The 19,747-nt window shown below is 34.0% G+C and overlaps 1 protein-coding gene across 1 annotated transcript; it reads left to right on the forward strand.

The window, feature by feature from the left end:
* Positions 1 to 2,635: 2,635 nt before the first annotated feature.
* Positions 2,636 to 18,316, forward strand: LOC114183776 (putative callose synthase 8). Its single transcript, XM_028070906.1, has 41 exons — positions 2,636 to 3,023; positions 3,725 to 3,825; positions 4,184 to 4,299; positions 4,410 to 4,497; positions 4,608 to 4,706; positions 4,825 to 4,944; positions 5,124 to 5,216; positions 5,302 to 5,393; positions 5,573 to 5,699; positions 6,092 to 6,229; positions 6,311 to 6,387; positions 6,482 to 6,650; positions 6,953 to 7,078; positions 7,166 to 7,283; positions 8,258 to 8,586; positions 9,024 to 9,076; positions 9,176 to 9,236; positions 9,333 to 9,411; positions 9,489 to 9,538; positions 9,795 to 9,881; positions 9,965 to 10,096; positions 10,179 to 10,270; positions 10,339 to 10,423; positions 10,519 to 10,679; positions 10,776 to 10,899; positions 11,000 to 11,091; positions 11,168 to 11,336; positions 11,503 to 11,654; positions 11,949 to 12,055; positions 12,135 to 12,257; positions 12,340 to 12,408; positions 12,513 to 12,681; positions 12,765 to 12,876; positions 13,558 to 13,677; positions 13,781 to 13,896; positions 14,254 to 14,337; positions 15,957 to 16,069; positions 16,156 to 16,385; positions 16,620 to 17,465; positions 17,550 to 17,735; positions 17,893 to 18,316. The coding sequence occupies exons 1-41, from the start codon at positions 2,771 to 2,773 to the stop codon at positions 18,127 to 18,129; spliced, it is 5,895 nt and encodes a 1,964-aa protein (XP_027926707.1). The 5' UTR covers positions 2,636 to 2,770; the 3' UTR covers positions 18,130 to 18,316.
* The last annotated feature ends 1,431 nt before the right edge of the window (positions 18,317 to 19,747 follow it).

The raw sequence follows: 19,747 nt of genomic DNA on the forward strand, positions 1-19,747 counted from the left end.
TACACAAAACACTTTTATATATGTGAATTATGTAATATGTAATACATAATATGTAATACACAAGGTGGTGGCTGTTATCCCCATATGACAAAGGTTAATTGAAATGTGAATTATGCTCATTTTGATAATGATATAATGATATGAACAATGGTGTATGTATGGTTGTGTTAGAGTGAAACTAAACTAAAATAATATTAATAATAATCAAGATAATGTCTCACCTTCCATCCTAAACAACAGAGCCGAATTGGGTCCAAAAGGCTTCTTCCACAAATCACACAAATGTGAGCAAAGCCTTTCTCTGCTTCTTCAGTTGAGGCCTATTGTTCATAAATAAAACTCTAGCACTATTAACATACTTTGCATCCCCAACACCACCTAAATTTCTGACACTTTTCCCACATATCATGATACAAAAATCACCTTTTACCTTATCAATAATGATGTCAAAATGGACAATAATCCGTGAGTCAATCTAACTCATTATTGGTTTGAATAAGGTTAGGCTGAAAAAAATTTATTTGATTTTTTAAAATACGTTGAATTAAAGTGATTTACAGTGTATTTGGTTTCACGTATGTGTAATTAGTTTTTCAATCTAAAATCATGATTTGTTTGATTTTAAAATTGATTTTGAACTAAAAAGTTCACATTAAAAGAGAAGATAATATTATCAGCTTCTGCATCCAACAATCAATTACTCCAAAATTAATTTTTCAACACCCTCTAAAACACACTCTTAATTAATCCATAGAATAAACAGATTTGAGCTCGATTAAAGGTAGGTTGCAGGTCAACTATCCAAAACCAACACTATTATTTTTTTTACAATTTTTTAATTTCTTTTTATTATAATATTTATTACTTTTAATTATATAGGTTCACAATTTGATATGTTTAAATATTAAAATATTGTTCAATAATATTTAAATAGTTTGAATGTTTAATTTATTTATTTGTCAAATTAAATACATTAATATTTTAATCTCTAACAATTATCTTTATAAAAATATTTCAAGAATCAAGTGAATATTTTGATTCCACTATTATCAAAAATAAATTGTGTCAAATTACTTTTATTATAGTACAATAAATATATAAAATAAATTACAAAAACTAAAATATTTGCAAATAAATCAACTCACTTATCTACCGATTCGTAATACCAAATTTTAAAATTTCCTATTCACCGAAATGTGAAGCGGATTGAACTAACGACTTTTTAGCACAACCCTGAGTCAACTCGTATAGTTAACTCACTTAAAAAGTGCTCCGAGAACAATCGGAACAACACATAAGTTTGAAAGACCTTTGACTTTGACAGAAACACAGGTGGCAATGAGAAATTAAATAAATGTAATTAAATAAGCGACAAAAGAGGAAACTCCCAGAAAGAACAGCCTTAGATCCATTTTGAAAGGCATTCACAACCCAAGGAGTCATTGTTATCAAAGCCATGAATGGTTTGAAGTCAATAACAATTAACAAGCTCAAAAATCCTTTTGCAACCTAAATAAAATACAAATTACTAGATACGATGCCACTCCATCATGTTGAAAAGAGACATAGATGTGATGCGCAACATGAAATGAAAATGAGATTGCTTCTTTCAAGTTAAAGGAATTAAAACAAAAAATTGGTAATAAAGATAATTGGCTTGTGAGTTTTTTTCTGTATATATTGCTTACCTCTCTCATCTTTCTTCACACTCTCAACTCCTCAAAGAGTTGCAACTTCAAGTTTCTGTCATGGAAACTCACTGCTCCAAGACTTTCAAAATTACAATATTCATAAGAACAGCGGAAACTACACTGTTAGGATGGTGACCTTAATACCACGCTGGAAAGATAATAACGCTTCAACCAAATCTCATGAATCACAATTTTTAATTCCAACTTTCAGTCTTTATGTTAATTAATTTGTTATTTATTTGCTCACTTTAGAGACCTAAGGTATTTTTGTATTTTGCTTTGTATACCCTTCAAATTTTTTAATGTTTATATTTTCTTTTTCTGTCATTTTAATAAGCTGTCATACTTTCCATTTAAATTTCGAATTGTGTTGTACAACAAATCATGCAATAATTTATTTACAGCAATTTTTTTTCTCTATATGCCTCCTCTCTGTTGTTAATTCTCTTTCTTTCTCCACTTGTTGTAAAATTTGTTGTGCAAATAACATTTCTCTCGCATGTGATATTCAGTGAGCCCTTATTATAAAACAATTTGCATGAAGCAAATAAGATTACTATAGTGGGGTGGATTACAATATCGGTAGAAAAAAGTTGTGGCCACTTTTTTCTTTTACTTTCTTAAGCATTAAGAAATTTTTTATGGGAAAACATGTCACGTTACAGGACCCAGTATAATGTTATATATTCAGAATTAACAACTCGTGTTTGTGGTAAAGAAAGCAGTGAGTGAGGAACACGTGTCTTTGTTTATGTTTTTTCCCTCCTTCATCTTCTTAGAGGGAAAGAATGCTACAGCCAAAACAAAACAGCTCTAAAAGCAAAAGAAAAAGAAGGCATTAAGTTTTGCAATCAGTGCACAAAGCAAAGCGCGCACACACACACACACACTCTAAAGCTAAAACAAAATCAGAAACAGGTCCAAAAGAAAAAGTAAAAGAATGCATTCAACTTTCCAATTAGTCCACAAAGCAAAGTGCACCAAAGCTTACCTCACTAAGCAAACACTATGGAGAAGATTCAACATATATACCTTGCATGCGTGTCATCACCCTTTTGCTGGTTTCTTAGCTCAGAGCAATGTCAGAGATTGTGCCTGCAGAACCCATTGAAGGCATCTATTTCGAACGAGGAGAGACATCAACAGCATCAGCATCGACATCAGAGGCACCCCATGTCACGTTGGCCATTACCAATGGCAGCAGCAACGAGGAATATGCTCCAGAACCCTTTGACAGTGAAAGGTTGCCAACAGTTTTTGCTTCCGAAATTCAAAGGTTCCTTCGAGTGGCTAACTTGCTTGGAAAGGAGGAGCCTCGTGTTGCATATCTTTGTGAGTCCTTTTCATTGTCTTTGTCTGGCTCTCTTCGTTCATTTCTTTCTTGGTTCTTCTGAAATGTGTGAACTTCGATTGACCATGTTTTTTATACTTAGAAAACAGAGTCCTTTCTTTTATCTCCATGAAGAATTATTGTGTAAAGGAGAGTGCATAAAGTGGGATTTTTAATGTCCTTTGAAAGAAATGATGATTAGTTACTGGGACATGAGTATCTAGGACTAGAAGGTCACGGCCACAGCCAGTGGTTGTTACATAATGGGGATGACTTAATCAATTTTCCACTGAAGTGTATTTTTACTAACTGTGGCAAATAAATACAAGTTAGAAAGAAGGCTCAATTTATATATCAAATGCCTTAATCTCAATCCAGAAATTGCACTAAAAGCGCAAATTATCTCAATAAAAGTTTACACCTAATAAGGAGAGGAGAATTATCCGTGCTGTTCAAATTCCTGATTTTGTTATCTTGTTTAAATCATTCTACAATTGGTAAACAGTTGTACCATGCACAGTGCAATTTTTAGGTGTTGGACTTTTCGCTTTGATTGTAAGCCATAAAGCCATGAAAGACTTCCCATTAGAATTTTATATATTCCTGTGTTGTAGGTAGTGTTTTACTTGACCAAAATGAGATTCTCCGTTGATTATCATCAATATATGCATTTAAAATTGTCCCAGTAAACCAAATTTTGCAGGCCGTGTTCATGCCTTTGTGATTGCACACAACTTGGACAAAAATTCTAGTGGAAGGGGTGTTAGACAATTCAAAACTTCACTACTTCATAGACTTGAACAGGTAAACAAGAATGTTGAAACTCCTTTTCAAGATTATTCATTTCGATGTGAATATGAATTCAACAGATTTTATTGCCTAATATAACAAGTCTATAGCAAAATCAAGTATTGCAGTAAATGAATGTAAAAGTAAGAATGGTCTCTGTTTCAGATAAATTTGAAGTCATGATCTATTTGAGCTTTGGAGTTGTGACTTATCTATATACCCAAGAAAAACATGAGATAAAAAGTTTTCAATTAGTTTCCATTTATATTTTCTCTATCAGAAACATCTATAGGATTAATACTTGATGCCTAGTTTTGGTTATAAGGTTAGGGAGTTAAACATTGCATGTTGTTTTGTGAATTGTGACATACAGGATGAGCACGTTACAAAAAAGAGGGGAACAAGTGATATTCGTGAACTTAAGAGTGTTTACCGTGCCTACAGGGATTATTATATCAGACATGATAAAGCATTCGATCTAGAACAAAGGTACCTAAGCATGCTTAAACTTTGAATTACCTCATTTTCCCATTTAACAAAAATTTTCAAACACCTTAATTGCCTACTAAACCGACTCATATGATGCTATATTCAAACAGTCGAAGACAGAAATTGATAAATGCACGAGATATTGCTTCTGTTCTGTTTGAAGTGCTAAAGACAGTTACAGATCCAGCTGCTTCTCAGGTGAATCTTCCCTTTCCTAGTAATTTCATGATCTGCTTAGTCAGAAATAAGAATAATATGAATTTACCATGCATTTCTTTACCTTAGAGTTCTCACTTTTTATAATATAGGCACTTATTCAAGGAAATGGAATCCATAGAAAAACTGAATTTAACATTCTTCCACTTGAGCAAGGAGATATTCAGCATGCCATTATGCAGCAACCTGAGGTCTGTCATTTCTTGAATGATTCACATTTTCCCATTTCATTGATATCTTATGTCCAAGCAACACAAGACTCATTTTTAATTCAATGGACTGAGTTTTCCACTAACAAAATTGATACAGATTAAGGCTGCCATTGCAGTTATTCGCAACGTTCGTGGTTTACCCCCAGCCCAAGATTTCAATAAGCATGGAGCCTTTGTGGATCTATTTGATTTTCTTCAGCATTGTTTTGGATTTCAGGTCACTTTTCCTAGTTAAATTGGACTCAAACTTTTCTTTAAAATTTTGATTGTTGCATAGAAAAAGAAAAATTACTCCCTATTTGTTCAGTTTTGAGGACATCATTTAGCAATGTATGATCAGCATTGCTCTTTCTAGTCTTTCATTGTTTTTCATTCTATACTTGTGCTTGACCTCAGGAAGCCAATGTTGCCAACCAAAGGGAACATCTTATTCTACTCCTATCCAACATGCAGACTCGTCAAACTCACAACCAGACATCTGTTTTGAAGGTGCATTTGCTTTTGAACATGTATGTTTTGATTTTACTTTATGATAATTGACAATATAAACTATATCATCCTTTTTATAAACCAGTTAGGGGAAGGAGGTGTGGATGAACTGATGAGAAAGTTTTTCAAAAACTATACCAACTGGTGTAAGTTTTTAGAGAGAAAAAGCAATATACGGTATGTTTATTGATCCAATTCTGTTGTAACTTTCAATAATTTATACTGTATTTGTTCTTCAGATAAAATACAGGGTGTTACCTTTCTCTTTTTCTCTGAACCATAATTTGTTTTGTCTACATTATTTTTTTTTTCTGACCTTCTGTTTTTACTTAGTAAGCCTGTTACTTGTGTTGCAGTTTACCTTTTGTGAAACAGGAAGCCCAGCAATATAAAATTTTGTACATTGGGCTTTACCTGCTCATATGGGGGGAGGCAGCTAATTTGAGATTCATGCCGGAATGTCTCTGCTATATTTTTCATCATGTATGTTGAAACTCCACAAGTGTCTATTGGTTTATGAAAACATCTTTTGTTTTTATGTGATACTACAAATGCCATTTGAAATTTTTAAACATTTCATGAGCAAAGGGTATGTAACGAAATTTAGTTCATAGGTAGAATCTTGAATCCTTGATTCACAGTAGAACATTGTAGTGTTGTTTGATCCATGTAAGTACCTTTTTGTTGTTGATAGAATCTTAATAAGTTTATATCATTGCTATTCTTTTATCACAGAAAACTGAGTTAGCATGCATGATGAAGTTATATAATGCACTCAGGAATACAACTATGTTCTTCACTGGCTGAAATTTCTAACAACATTACATCATGTGATTATTGTCTAATTTATTTTCCTTCTTTTGTGAGTTCTGAAGATGGCATATGAATTGCACGGTATTTTAAGTGGTGCTATCAGCTTAACAACATGGGAAAAGGTCATGCCTGCGTATGGAGGAGAACCAGAGTCTTTCCTTAACAATGTTGTGACACCAATATACACTGTCATAAGAAAGGTAGTATCAGATATCTAATCTATTCCTTCTTTTGTTTTGGATCGTCTTCTTCAATATAACTAATTTATTTTGAATAAAAAGGAAGTAGACAATAGCAATGGTGGGGCAGCTGATCATTCTATATGGAGAAACTATGATGATCTGAATGAGTATTTCTGGTCAGCATTACATTTAGACTGAGATTTCTCCACTTCTTTTCATTTTCCTTTCATTCCATATCATCAGATCCTTACTGTTGTTCGACATATGCAGGTCTCCTGAGTGTTTCAAAATTGGTTGGCCCATGCGTCTAGATCATGACTTTTTCTTTGTAAAACTTAGAACTAAACCAAAACCAGATGTCAAGAATGATCTTGATAGGTCACCTGGTAAAACAAAAGGGAAGAAAAAAAGAGAAAAGAGGGATGAAGAAGAAACAGAGGTGATTCCCAGATTCTCAAATGCATTATACTTCAGATTTTGTATTGGTGAATTTGACCCATTAAACTAAAGCTATATGTTGACATTTCAAATTTCAAATGCTTGAGCATTGTCACCTCTAGGTCACACAGGTTGAAATCTTGAAACACCCTCTTTTCATTTGATACAACTACCATGAATTGAGTCTTTTGAACTCCCACTTGACAAATTAAATGTTAACCCAGTTATTCAATTTCTCTTGTAATACACTATACCATTCTATACTGAATAATATACTGGTTTTTATTTGTTTCCCATGCACAGGATAAAACAGAGGAAATCCATGAACCACAATGGCTGGGGAAGACAAATTTTGTAGAGATTCGTTCATTCTGGCAAATTTTTAGAAGCTTTGATAGAATGTGGAGCTTTTTTATTCTATCCCTTCAGGTTTACTCAAAATCCAGTGCAGATAATATACAAATTTCAGCTACTTATAATATATAATCTTGAAATTTGACTTTTGTTGGTTCTCAGGCCATAATAATCATTGCTTGTCATGACTTGGGCTCGCCACTGCAGTTGTTTGATGCAATAGTATTTGAGGATATTATTAGCATCTTCATCACCTCTTCAGCTCTAAAACTTATTCAAGGTATGGTGCTCTTTTATATCATTAATTGGCATTGAAGTTTGTTTAATTGGATGAAACATATAGAAGTAAACTTGCTACTACGGTATCAATGTTACACTTTATTAGCAACTTTTTAAGGAGGAGCTGTCCAAAACGGTTCCCCTTCTTCCTTGTGGGACAAAACTATATTGAGAAGAATGACATACCCCACAAATGTCGCATTTAATGTCATTCGGCACCATTACATTCAGAAATACTTAACAAAAGTTAAATTACTATAAATTTTTCTAGATAAACTTGCAAACCTTTTCATATAATTTGGTGGCAAAAGTTGTATGACACACAACTATCCTTACCCTTACACCCAAGAGGCACCCAAGACACTTACTAATTAAGTTATGATGACAACTCTCAACATAACTCTTCACTTTATAGTAGTTTTCTACTTTTATCTTTTTTTATACTATTCAATGTAGGATTTTAGTGAATACTCTCTTGATAACAAACATATATATTGGGAAGTTATTTTCTATATGGACTCAACTAAAAGTTATAAAATTATGAGAATTTCAACATTAACCCTAATTTGCCAATTTGGGGAGGAAGATCCTACCACAACCATAACGGTAACATCTCAATGATTAATTTCTTCTTTTTCAAACAGAAATATTACCAAATTGGAAATAGTTAACTCAGTAACATGTACATACACACACAACAGTCACATCAGATTATATTAACTTTTTTAGTTAACTGTATATGATGGAAAGGATCAAAATAAGTCATTATTACAGCTTAAAGGACTACAGTGAAAATTTTAGAAGTCAGGGACTAAACTGAACATAAAAAAAAAAAGTTAAAGGACCAAAAGTTTAGTTTACCGTGTAGTTTTCAATTCTCCTAATAACATTCTTGAAATTATATATAAACAGTGTGCCCGTTGTTCTTCGTCTCATATAATCAAGATAATAAAGTTTGCCATGTTTTGATGACAGCAATTTTAGACATTGCCCTTTTGTGGAAAGCAAGACATACGATGGAATATTCTCAAAAGGTGAAACTAGTGACGAAGCTGGTCTTAGCCATTATATGGACTATTGTCCTTCCTGTATGCTATGCTAATTCGAGAAGAAAATATACTTGTTATTCCACCAAGTATGGAAGTTTGATTGAGGAATGGTGCTTTACTTCCTATATGGTTGCAGCGGCAATATACCTGACAACTAATGCAGTTCAAGTTGTGTTATTTTTTGTCCCTGCTGTTGCCAAGTATATTGAGGTCTCTAATTACAAGATATGCAGACTTTTGTCTTGGTGGACTCAGGTAAGTTCCTCTTATATATTACTATATTTTCGAACACCAAGTTAAATTTGCAGAATTGCTAGACTAATTTGCGATTTAGTGAACTTCTGATACAATTACACTCCAGATCTCTGTAAGCATTTCAGCGTCTACTTTTGTCTGTTTCTTGTTTTAATGAGTGCATGTACCCAAAAATGTGATTTTTTTTAACATCATTTTAGTGATATTACTATACATACGCAATCTTTTAGAGCAATGAATTTTTATTCTTTCTGTTCCTTCATTTGGGAGGACTACATCTCTTTGATTTGTTCCTTTTTCATCACCCGTCTATCAGCTCAAGAATTTCACAAGTATAAATTATTTTCGAGTGATTTACATGTGCATGTAAATTGACTTAATATTCATTCATGTCATATATGTTGTAACATGAGTGTCACCATGTGTTTATCATACAGCCTAGAATCTATGTTGGTCGAGGGATGCAGGAAGACCAGGTTTCCGTTTTAAAGTACAGTACCTTGCTGATTTGTTCTGATTATTTACTTTAGTGTATCCATCTTAATTTATATTTTATATAAATATGGTGAATTTGTTTTTTCCAATACAGGTACACACTATTCTGGATACTGGTGTTATCTTGTAAATTTTTGTTTAGCTACAGTTTTGAGGTAATAATAACAGAACACGATTATGCGACCACATGAATTTGGTTTCATTATTTAGCAACTTACTCTTAGTGAGCAATGCAATATGAATGCATGCAGATAAAACCACTCATAGCACCTACCAGACAGATTATGAAAATTGGGGTTCATTATGAATGGCATGAGCTTTTTCCAAGAGGTAAGGTGCATTTCTAATTGTTTTCATTACACGAGGGATCGTTATTGTCGCTGATAAACGTTTGGAATGTGCTGCAGTCAAGAGCAATGCTGGTGCAATTGTAGCTGTATGGAGCCCTGTAGTAATTGTGAGTTGGAATCATTGCTCTGACTCGTAGACTTCTTTGCTTTTAATTTCAAATCATCATTTTAAAATTTAGCCTTGGTGGAAAACATGTACTACTGATTGAAGTATTCAAATCCTAGTTCGTCCCATGTTTTTTTATGCCAGTCGATCCGTCTCACATTGTCATCTCTAATTACTTGTTTAAATAAAATTCCTTCAAATTTAAGAAAACAATATTGGTGGATAGTTAATAACATTTCATTCTTTGTTTATTAAAGGTATATTTTATGGACACACAAATTTGGTATTCTGTTTTCTGTACAATAATTGGTGGACTTTATGGCATTCTGCATCACCTTGGTGAGGTAAGCTCTGGTTTTTATTTGCTTGTTTCTTTGATTTCCCACAGAATCGAAATGGTCATCTTATATTTCTTATTTGAAAATAGATAAGAACACTCGGAATGCTTAGAAGTAGATTTGACTCCTTACCTTCAGCATTCAACGTCTGTCTGATCCCACCATCTTCCAAACGTGGTAAAAAGAAAAGAAAAGGTCTCCTCAGCAATATATTTCAGAAGGTGTGTTCTAAATTAGCAATCTTAAGATAACATTATTTCAGTGTACCTGTTCTCTTATGTTGATCAGTAATTTGTGTTGCAGTTGCCGGATGAAAAAAATGCCACTGCCAAATTTGTTGTAGTATGGAATCAAATAGTAAATCAGCTACGTCTTGAAGACTTGATCAGTAACAGGTATTGTTTATTGTAACTTTCTAGCACTGCTATGTTTCAATCACCTCACAGTGATTTGTTTTGAACAGAGAGATGGATTTGATGATGATGCCTGTGTCTTCTGAATTGTTTTCTTCCAAGGTTCGTTGGCCCGTTTTCCTCCTGGCATATAAGGTAGTACTTTCAACCAAAATAGTATGAGATTACAGTTGTAGAATTAGTACATGTACATCTTATTCATTAATGAACTCCTCTTGTACATATTCTAGTTTTCTACAGCTTTGACCATTGCTAAAGATTTTGAGGGAAAGGAAGAGATTCTTGTGAAGAAAATCACAAAAGACAAATACATGTTTTATGCTGTAAGAGAGTGTTACCAGTCTCTAAAATATGTTCTTGAAATTCTGGTTGAGGGTAGCATGGAGAAAAGGTAAAAAGAAATAGAATGTTTACCTGGATTTCAATCTTCCTTCTTGAACTACTGTAGTTTTCTTTTTGATAATCTGACCCTATTTATGGACAATAGGATCATATGTGATATACTGAGCGAAATTGAAAAGAGTCTCCAAGAAACAACTCTTCTGCAGAACTTTAACATGAAAGTTCTCCCAGCCCTACATGCTAAAGTTGTTGAGCTAGCTGAACTTCTGGTAATTGTTTCCTAGACCTAAACTAAAGGATAAGTTTATTGAAAAATTTTGCATGATCTGTAACTTTCAGTCCTAGTAACTTTGATATAAATTCCTTAAGATGGAAGGAGAAAAAGACAATCAGCACAAAGTTGTGAAAGCCCTGCTAGATATATTTGAATTGGTGGCAAATGATATGATGGTTGATTCCAGGTATTGTTGCTTAACAATCTCGTCCTTTAATATATTACTATGCTTCAGCTTCTAATGACTTACTAAATCTGTACAGAATATTGGATATGCTCCACTTTCCCGAACAAAATGAGTGTGGCTTTGTCTATTTTAGAAATGATGATCAACTATTTGACACCGTGGAAATGAATAGGGATTTTTATCCATTTTCCAATGAGAATTCTATCCAATTTCCGTTGCCAGAAAACGGTCCTATGATGGAAAAGGTGATCCTTAATACCCCTATAACGTTTTCTTGTCATTCATTCTCTTTTCATAAGGGACTGGTTATTATACTCACAACTTCACCTAAAAATGCTGGCACATTTACATAGTAATGAGAAAGAAATCAACTCTTGTTATGCTCTGATATAATCAACCTGTTCATGGCAGATCAAGCGTTTTCATTTGTTGCTTACGGTCAAAGAAACAGCAATGGATGTGCCTGCAAACTTAGATGCTCGAAGACGCATATCATTCTTTGCTACTTCTCTGTTCACAGATATGCCTGATGCTCCAAAAGTTCACAATATGATGCCATTCTGGTAATTACATATCTCACCATTGCATTTCCTTCTATAGGTTGACAATAAATTGTACACTACTTAATATTTAATCTGAACCAACCACACCAACCTTACTATCCAACATTCATCAATCATAAAAGACGTAATGAGAATTTCTTTATTCAGTGACAGGCACATCAAACTAAGAAACAACACTTCAGAGATAAATAACATAATGACTTAAAAACTAGTAAAAAAAGGATTAGTGAAAATTGTTATAGTCCTGTAGTTCAATAACAAAACCCTCTCTTATATATATAACGTGATTGGCAGTGTTATAACTCCACATTACATCGAGGACATTAATTTTTCGGTTAAGGAGCTTGGTTCAGATAAAGAGGAGGACTCCATCATCTTCTACATGCAAAAGATATATCCAGGTTCTTTACATGTGAAATTATGTGTATCTTAAACATTCTATTTGAATTATATCATAAATTGTTACTGCGATTTCAATAGATGAATGGACAAATTTTCTGGAACGCATGGGTTGTGAAAACCGACGAAGTTTAGAAGATGAACACAAAGTGGAAGATCTTAGACTGTGGGCTTCATTCCGTGGCCAAACACTAAGCAGAACAGGTTCAGTTTTCTTGCTATTTTCGTTTGGATATTCATTCAATTATAAGTCATTATGTGATCACTGCAATCATATTTTTTACAGTTAGAGGGATGATGTACTACAGAGAAGCCTTAAAATTACAAGCATTTCTTGACATGGCTGAAGAAGAAGGTCAGTGACCAAGTATAAGTAACATTGTCTATATGGTGAAAAGAAATATAGGGAAAAAAAATTAACATAATCAAATAACTTGATGACTGTTTCTGTTAGAGCAGATATTCTTGAGGGTTATGAGACTGCTGAAAGAGGTAACCGCGCATTGTTTGCTCGTCTAGAAGCACTAGCAGACATGAAATACACCTATGTTATTTCCTGTCAATCATTTGCATCCCAAAAGGCTATGAATGATCCACGTTATCAAGATATGATCGACTTGATGACAAGGTAACCTTTTTCAAGCAAAGAGAAAGATGACTTTCTTGTTGCTATAAAATAAGCACACAATAAACCTTACGTGTTAATTGCAGGTATCCATCTCTTCGTGTTGCTTATGTTGAGGAAAAGGAAGAGATAGTGCAGGGTAGGCCTCACAAAGTATATTCATCTAAACTGGTTAAAGTTGTCAATGGTTTTGAACAGGTATTTTTTTCTACATCGTCAAAAGAATGTCTTATAGATATTAAGGATTGTATTTACAAGCTGGTTGAGTTTTTGTTGCCATAAAAGTATTGAGTTGCCTTTTACTTTTATTGTGCTTGTTCTATTTCTTATAGTTTCCTAAGCCCAAAATCTTGTTACTTAATGACATTAGTGATACCAAGTATTAGTCACTAGTTCTTTTTCATATATTTAAAACAAAAAATGAGTTCTTCTAAACGCATTAATGTAAATTTGGAAGTATTGAAAAATGAGGTAGGAGGTAAAAGCTCACATTGCATAGATTCCATTTGGTATGGCAAATTCCAAACTATATGTACCAATATTATTCATAGAGAAGATAAATTGTAACCCTTTACAAAAAAACACTACAATATTCTCAGTGATAAGATTGAGAGAATGAGATTGGAATGAACATCCTCCTCACAGTTTATTTTAGCAAACTTTGATGTCATAACATGAGTACAACTACCCTAAAAGTGCAATTATATAAGGCCAAGGCTCAAAACTACTATATTTCTTTAAAGTTAAACTCAAATATTTTATCAAATCAGATAATTTTTTGATACAGTTCAAATCTTTGATTTTATTATTACACGTATAACCATGTAACAATTCAGATGCATCATTATTGACATGATAAAACTGTTGCTTCTTTTATAGACAATATATCAGATAAAACTACCAGGTACACCGCATCTTGGAGAAGGGAAGCCTGAAAACCAAAACAATGCAATAATATTCACTCGTGGTGAAGCACTCCAAACAATTGATATGAACCAAGTAGGCCTAATTTTTGTTTACTTTCTAACAAATTAACTATTTTCTGTCATTATATTATAAAACTTGTTCATTTCAATGTTCTCACGAGTATCTGATTTAACAGGATAATTACTTGGAAGAAGCTCTGAAGATGAGAAACCTTCTCCAAGAATTTCTTCGACGCCAAGGAAGGCGTCCTCCTACAATACTTGGCCTAAGGGAACACATTTTTACAGGAAGGTTAGTCCTTTGTATCTCATACATAGTAAGGGAAATTCAACAAGGTTCCTTTCATTAGAAAAATATACATATTCATATTATGCACAATGTTGATCACATGTTTCTTGAATGCATAAACTTGGTACTAAGTATAAGACAGCATTTCATGATACCATAATATGAGAACCTTATAAAATCAAATGTCTCCAGGATAGAATATAAACGTGTTTCCAGAGGATAATTTGAAACCAAATGTCTTATTTTACACTCATATTTGTTCTACTTGCTTTTTCCCCTTACCCATAGATGTCTTTTGCATTAATATTAGTAAGTTAATCAAATATACTAATAGGATTTGTCTATGCGTTTTAACTTCAGTGTGTCTTCTCTGGCTTGGTTCATGTCATATCAAGAGACCAGCTTTGTCACTATTGGTCAAAGGCTTCTGGCTAATCCTCTCAGGTAAATAAACACAGAACATTATTTAAAAAATGAGAGAAACTAACATTATGTTTCGATGAAGCATTTCAACAATTCAAAGAAATTGAAATGCATTGTATTTGAAATTCTTGTAATTGAATTCCCTTCATTTTCTAAATAATCTATTTGGATAGCGTAATTGGAATACCTTACATTTCAATTTCTTGTTTGGATAAAATAATTGAATTTCTCTTGAAATAAAAATTCATTTTAATAATTGAATTGTCAGGCGGGCTTGACCCGTTAAGGTTGTCAGGCTGATCAGGCCCGTGTGGATCATCGGGTCGGTGGGACTCATTTGGATCGTCGAGCCGATCAAGTCCGTTTGGGTCATCAGACCCGTTAAGGTCGTCGACCCAGCCCGTTTGGGTCATCGGTCCGCTCGACCCATCTTAGTTGTTGGGCTTGCCCGACCTGTTTGGGTTATCGGGCCCATCCAGCTTGTGGATCTTCAAGCCCGTCTGACTTGTCTGGGTCATTGGGCCTGTTTAGGTCATCTTGCCCTCCTAACTCGTATGGATCGTCAGACCCGTTTTGGTTGTCAGGTCTGCCTGACTTGCCTTGATCATCGACCCACTTGACCCATTTGTGTCGTCAGGCCTACCTAGTTTGTGTTGATGGGCCTACCCGATCTGTTTGGATCATCATGTCGACCTAACCTGTGTATGTCATTGGGTCCGCCTGACCCATCTAAGTCATCTGGGTCATCTAGGCCAAATTAACACCTCTAATCTTGAACTATGATGAATTTCACAAATTGTGGAATTTCAATTTCCTTCCTTTTTGAGTGAATTTCAAATTCTACTATTTTAGTGATTTGAAATACCTTCTTAAAATTTCTCTATTTCAATTTCTTCTTAATTTCCTCAACCAAACAAGTCATTTTACTTAAAAGAAATTCAAATTCTCTGAATAAATGAATTACTCTCCTAAATTGCCTCATTCAAACACACCATAAAAGTATTTCTTACAACATTTCTTTATTAAAAAAAAGTTATTTGAATATGAACTCCAAAAATATGAGTTCTTTAAAATGAAAGGTTACTTATATAAGAAACTTTTTTCAATTTCAAGGAACTCATTTTTGTATAACCTACATGAAAATAATGTTTTAAATTACTATAAAATTCTTATAAGAAACTTTCTCATTAGAGATATTCTAAAATAGTAAAAGTTCATTTAAGTGTCCAAATAATCTAGCAAACCTACAATAATTGAAATTGATAACTTTACATACTTGATTTGTTTTTATAGTTGTATACACATGCAGTAGTAATTTTTGTACTTGTGCTGCAAAGCAAGCAAAAATTTGGCGTTTTGCAATCGAAAGAGTAATTTTTTTTTTTACTCATTGAAAGTTTTTCAAGGACGATTTCATACTCTAGTTTCTCTTTAATAAACTAAAGGTGAATCTTATTTTCTTAAAGTAGTATACTTGTATCAGTAAAGTAGAATTTTCTTGCATGTACATTTGGCTCATTCTGCTTTTCCTTTTTGTTCAGTTCAGCTCTCAAAAGGCTCTAATTCCTCTAATTACTACTTTCATCTCATCACATGACCAAATTTTTTAATCATGTTTTTTTAACTCTTATCTCACTCAGGGTGCGGTTCCACTATGGCCATCCAGATGTATTTGATAGGATTTTTCATATCACAAGAGGAGGAATAAGCAAAGCATCTAAAACAATTAACTTGAGTGAGGATGTTTTTGCTGGTAGGAGTGATGAGTTCAAAACTATATTCTGAGAAAATATTGTTTTTGATAACGGAGACAACTACAAATGTGTTTATGTGATGCAGGATTCAATTCAACATTAAGACGAGGATGTATTTCCTATCATGAATACCTGCAAATTGGCAAAGGTCGTGATGTAGCTCTTAACCAAATCTCAAAATTTGAAGCTAAAGTAGCAAATGGAAACTGTGAGCAAACTATAAGCCGTGACATTTTCCGCCTTGGTAGGCAATTCGATTTTTTCCGGATGCTGTCATGCTATTTCACAACAATTGGATTTTACTTCAGCAGCTTGGTAATTTCATTAAACCATCAAATTCATTTTACACTCTTTTAATTCAAACACAATGTTCACATATCCTATTATTGTTATCCATTTCACCTTTCCACCACAAGTCATCAAGTATTGAAATTGATAACAAGTCATTGTTTATAAAGCAAAAAAAGTTTAAGCCCACTAAGGCTATGTATGCAAATGACAGTGGCATCTGGTTTGACTAATCTAAATTTGTATTGAATAACTGGACAGATTTCAGTGATAGGAATATATGTATTTCTATACGGACAGCTATACCTGGTGCTTAGTGGGTTGGAAAGAGCACTTATCGTTGAGGCTCGACTGAAGAATGTGCAATCCTTAGAAACAGCTCTTGCCTCACAATCATTCATACAACTTGGACTTCTGACTGGGTTGCCAATGGTGATGGAAATAGGACTTGAAAAAGGTTTCCTGACAGCTTTAAAGGACTTTGTCCTGATGCAATTGCAGCTGGCTGCTGTTTTCTTCACTTTTGCCCTTGGAACAAAAACACATTACTATGGACGAACGCTTTTGCATGGGGGTGCAAAGTACAGACCAACTGGACGTAAAGTTGTCTTCCATGCTAGCTTCACTGAGAACTATAGATTGTATTCAAGAAGCCACTTTGTTAAGGCATTTGAGTTATTGCTGCTGTTGATTGTTTATAACATGTTCAGGAGGTCCTACCAAAGTAACATGGCATATGTGTTGATAACGTATGCCATTTGGTTCATGTCTCTAACTTGGTTATGTGCACCTTTTCTTTTTAACCCTGCTGGCTTCAGTTGGACCAAGACCGTAGATGACTGGAAAGAGTGGAATAAATGGATCAGACAACGGGGTGGTATAGGAATTCAACAAGACAAAAGTTGGCATTCTTGGTGGCATGATGAGCAAACTCATCTTCGTTGGTCAGGTCTTGCTTCTAAGATTACTGAAATATTGCTTTCTCTCCGTTTTTTCATCTATCAGTATGGTCTCGTCTATCATCTAGACATCTCTCAGCATAGCAAGAACTTTCTGGTTTATGTCCTTTCGTGGATTGTCATTGTTGCAATTTTCCTCTTGGTCAAGGTAACTTCTTCATGCCCTCTCCCTTACTCTATATATGAGCAAATAGTGTAAGCAAAAATCCTTCAAATTCTACAATTCATGCAGGCCGTAAACATGGGAAGGAATTTACTCAGTGCTAACTATCAGCTTGGATTCAGACTTTTCAAAGCATTCTTGTTCCTGGCTGTTCTTGCCCTCATCTTTACTCTTTCTATTATATGTCAATTGTCATTGATGGACCTTTTCGTTTGCTGTCTAGCATTCATGCCAACTGCATGGGGATTGATACTGGTAATAATCTTAAGCTATCACATTTTCAATTTCATGGCAAATAAAACTTAGATGCAGTTACATAAACTTTTCAATTACAATTGGAGTTTCATCTGGATAATCCACGACCAAAAAACAACTTTATGAAAATAACAATTCTGTTTTCCCTGGACTTCAGATTGCACAAGCTGTAAGACCAAAGATAGAGCACACGGGGCTGTGGGACTTCACACGTGCACTTGCTAGAGAATTTGATTATGGAATGGGGATAGTTCTTTTCGGACCTATAGCTATTTTAGCATGGCTACCAATCATTAAAGCCTTCCATGCTCGTTTTCTTTTCAATGAGGCATTCAAAAGGCACTTACAAATTCAACCAATTCTATCAGGAAAAAAGAAGAAGCACAGGACTTGACCATCATTCTTGTACTTGTTTCTGTACAGTCAAACATTAACGTCTTGATATTCTATAGGAAGATTTTAGGAACTAGATAATGGTTACAGCATGTATAGCTGCATTCATATTAGTACACATTAGTACACACTCATTAATGTACAAAAAGAAAACTATTATTTCTCAATGTGTAGTTGAATAAGTTAAAGAAAAGGGAATTAAAAAAGTATTTGTTTCAGTTATAGATATAATGGACGTCCATCTCTCTCTTTGTATTTTCTTATTTATAAATTATTTTAGGGTTCTTTCTCTCTCCTGGTAACTATGTACGGCCTCTTCTCCATCGCTATCTCAGCATGATGAAGTTAGACAAAGGACACACCAGTGTGAACAATTGTCATAGGCTCGGTCAAAGAATTCATCAAGTGTTATGCCTTACATGATTCTCCTTCTTCATATGCTTCAGTTGCCCAAGTTGCTCCCTTGCAACACTTCATTTGATAATTCGGGTCAGCTTACTCTCTTCATCGAATATTTCAAATGGCACGAGGATACTCCAAAACTTTGGTTCCACTACTTCTACTTCTGCACACACAAATACATCTTTTGTTCAACTTACTTACTCAAACTTTCTTGGCTCTGGGGCTGTAGACTCACATGTCACAGGATAATAAATATTTTTTCTCTCATCTCTGCCTACTGGTTGTTATTACCTTTTGTTATCATGGTCAATGGCTTTAAGGACTCCTCACGTGGTGTTATTAGTACTATTCATCTCCTTCCTTCTTTATCTATTAATTATATTCATTATGTCTATAGCTCTCTTTATTTATTATCCTTAAGTCATTTCACTGGTTACATTGATAATATTATCTTGTTTACCAAAAATTTTGTTTATTTACAGTACCAGAATTTGGGACATATAATTGACATTGGATATGAGTCTCATAGTCTTTATCCTCTACACATGTTTAGTTCGGTAATAGATTCTTCCTCTCTCAATCATGCTTAATTGGACCATGTCTAAATGCAATAACTTCTACATTAAAAATCAGAATTTTATAGTCTAAATTCGTAGGTCCTTCATAATTAAAAAGAAAACATATATAAATAGTTTAATAATTTAAAAATCAAATCTTACAAATATTCTCAAAAAGTTATGTTTTCCAAAATTTCAAAGAGAACTTTCATCACAAGAAGCCCAAACGGCTTTACATGCAACTGACCCAAAACCAACCTCGCATCAAGACCGGGACCATCTTCCCGGAGAACCCCAAGGACCCTTTTCTAAGTGAAAACTGCTTTTGGTTACATCCACAATGGAATCACAATCTAATCCTAGTATTTTCAAAGTCTCCTCAATGCATTCAAATCTACCACCATCAAACGGATGGCTACATAATCTCTCGTAAAATAATCAAAGAATGAGAAAATTTGTGGACCATCTTTGGGCCTAAAAGGACCATTGAATTCATGGTTCAAATCCTAACACATCATCTCTAACAAATGAGCAACAACTGCTATTTGGTCAATGGTAGAATGGACTTTCCTTACAGTGGAAGCTTCCAGAAGACTTGTGTGCTAACTACACGATGGATATCAATCTAATCGAAAACCAAGTTCTGTGAAGGATCAAAAT

Source organism: Vigna unguiculata, chromosome 5, assembly GCF_004118075.2.
Source record: "Vigna unguiculata cultivar IT97K-499-35 chromosome 5, ASM411807v1, whole genome shotgun sequence".
Lineage (NCBI taxonomy): Eukaryota > Viridiplantae > Streptophyta > Magnoliopsida > Fabales > Fabaceae > Vigna > Vigna unguiculata.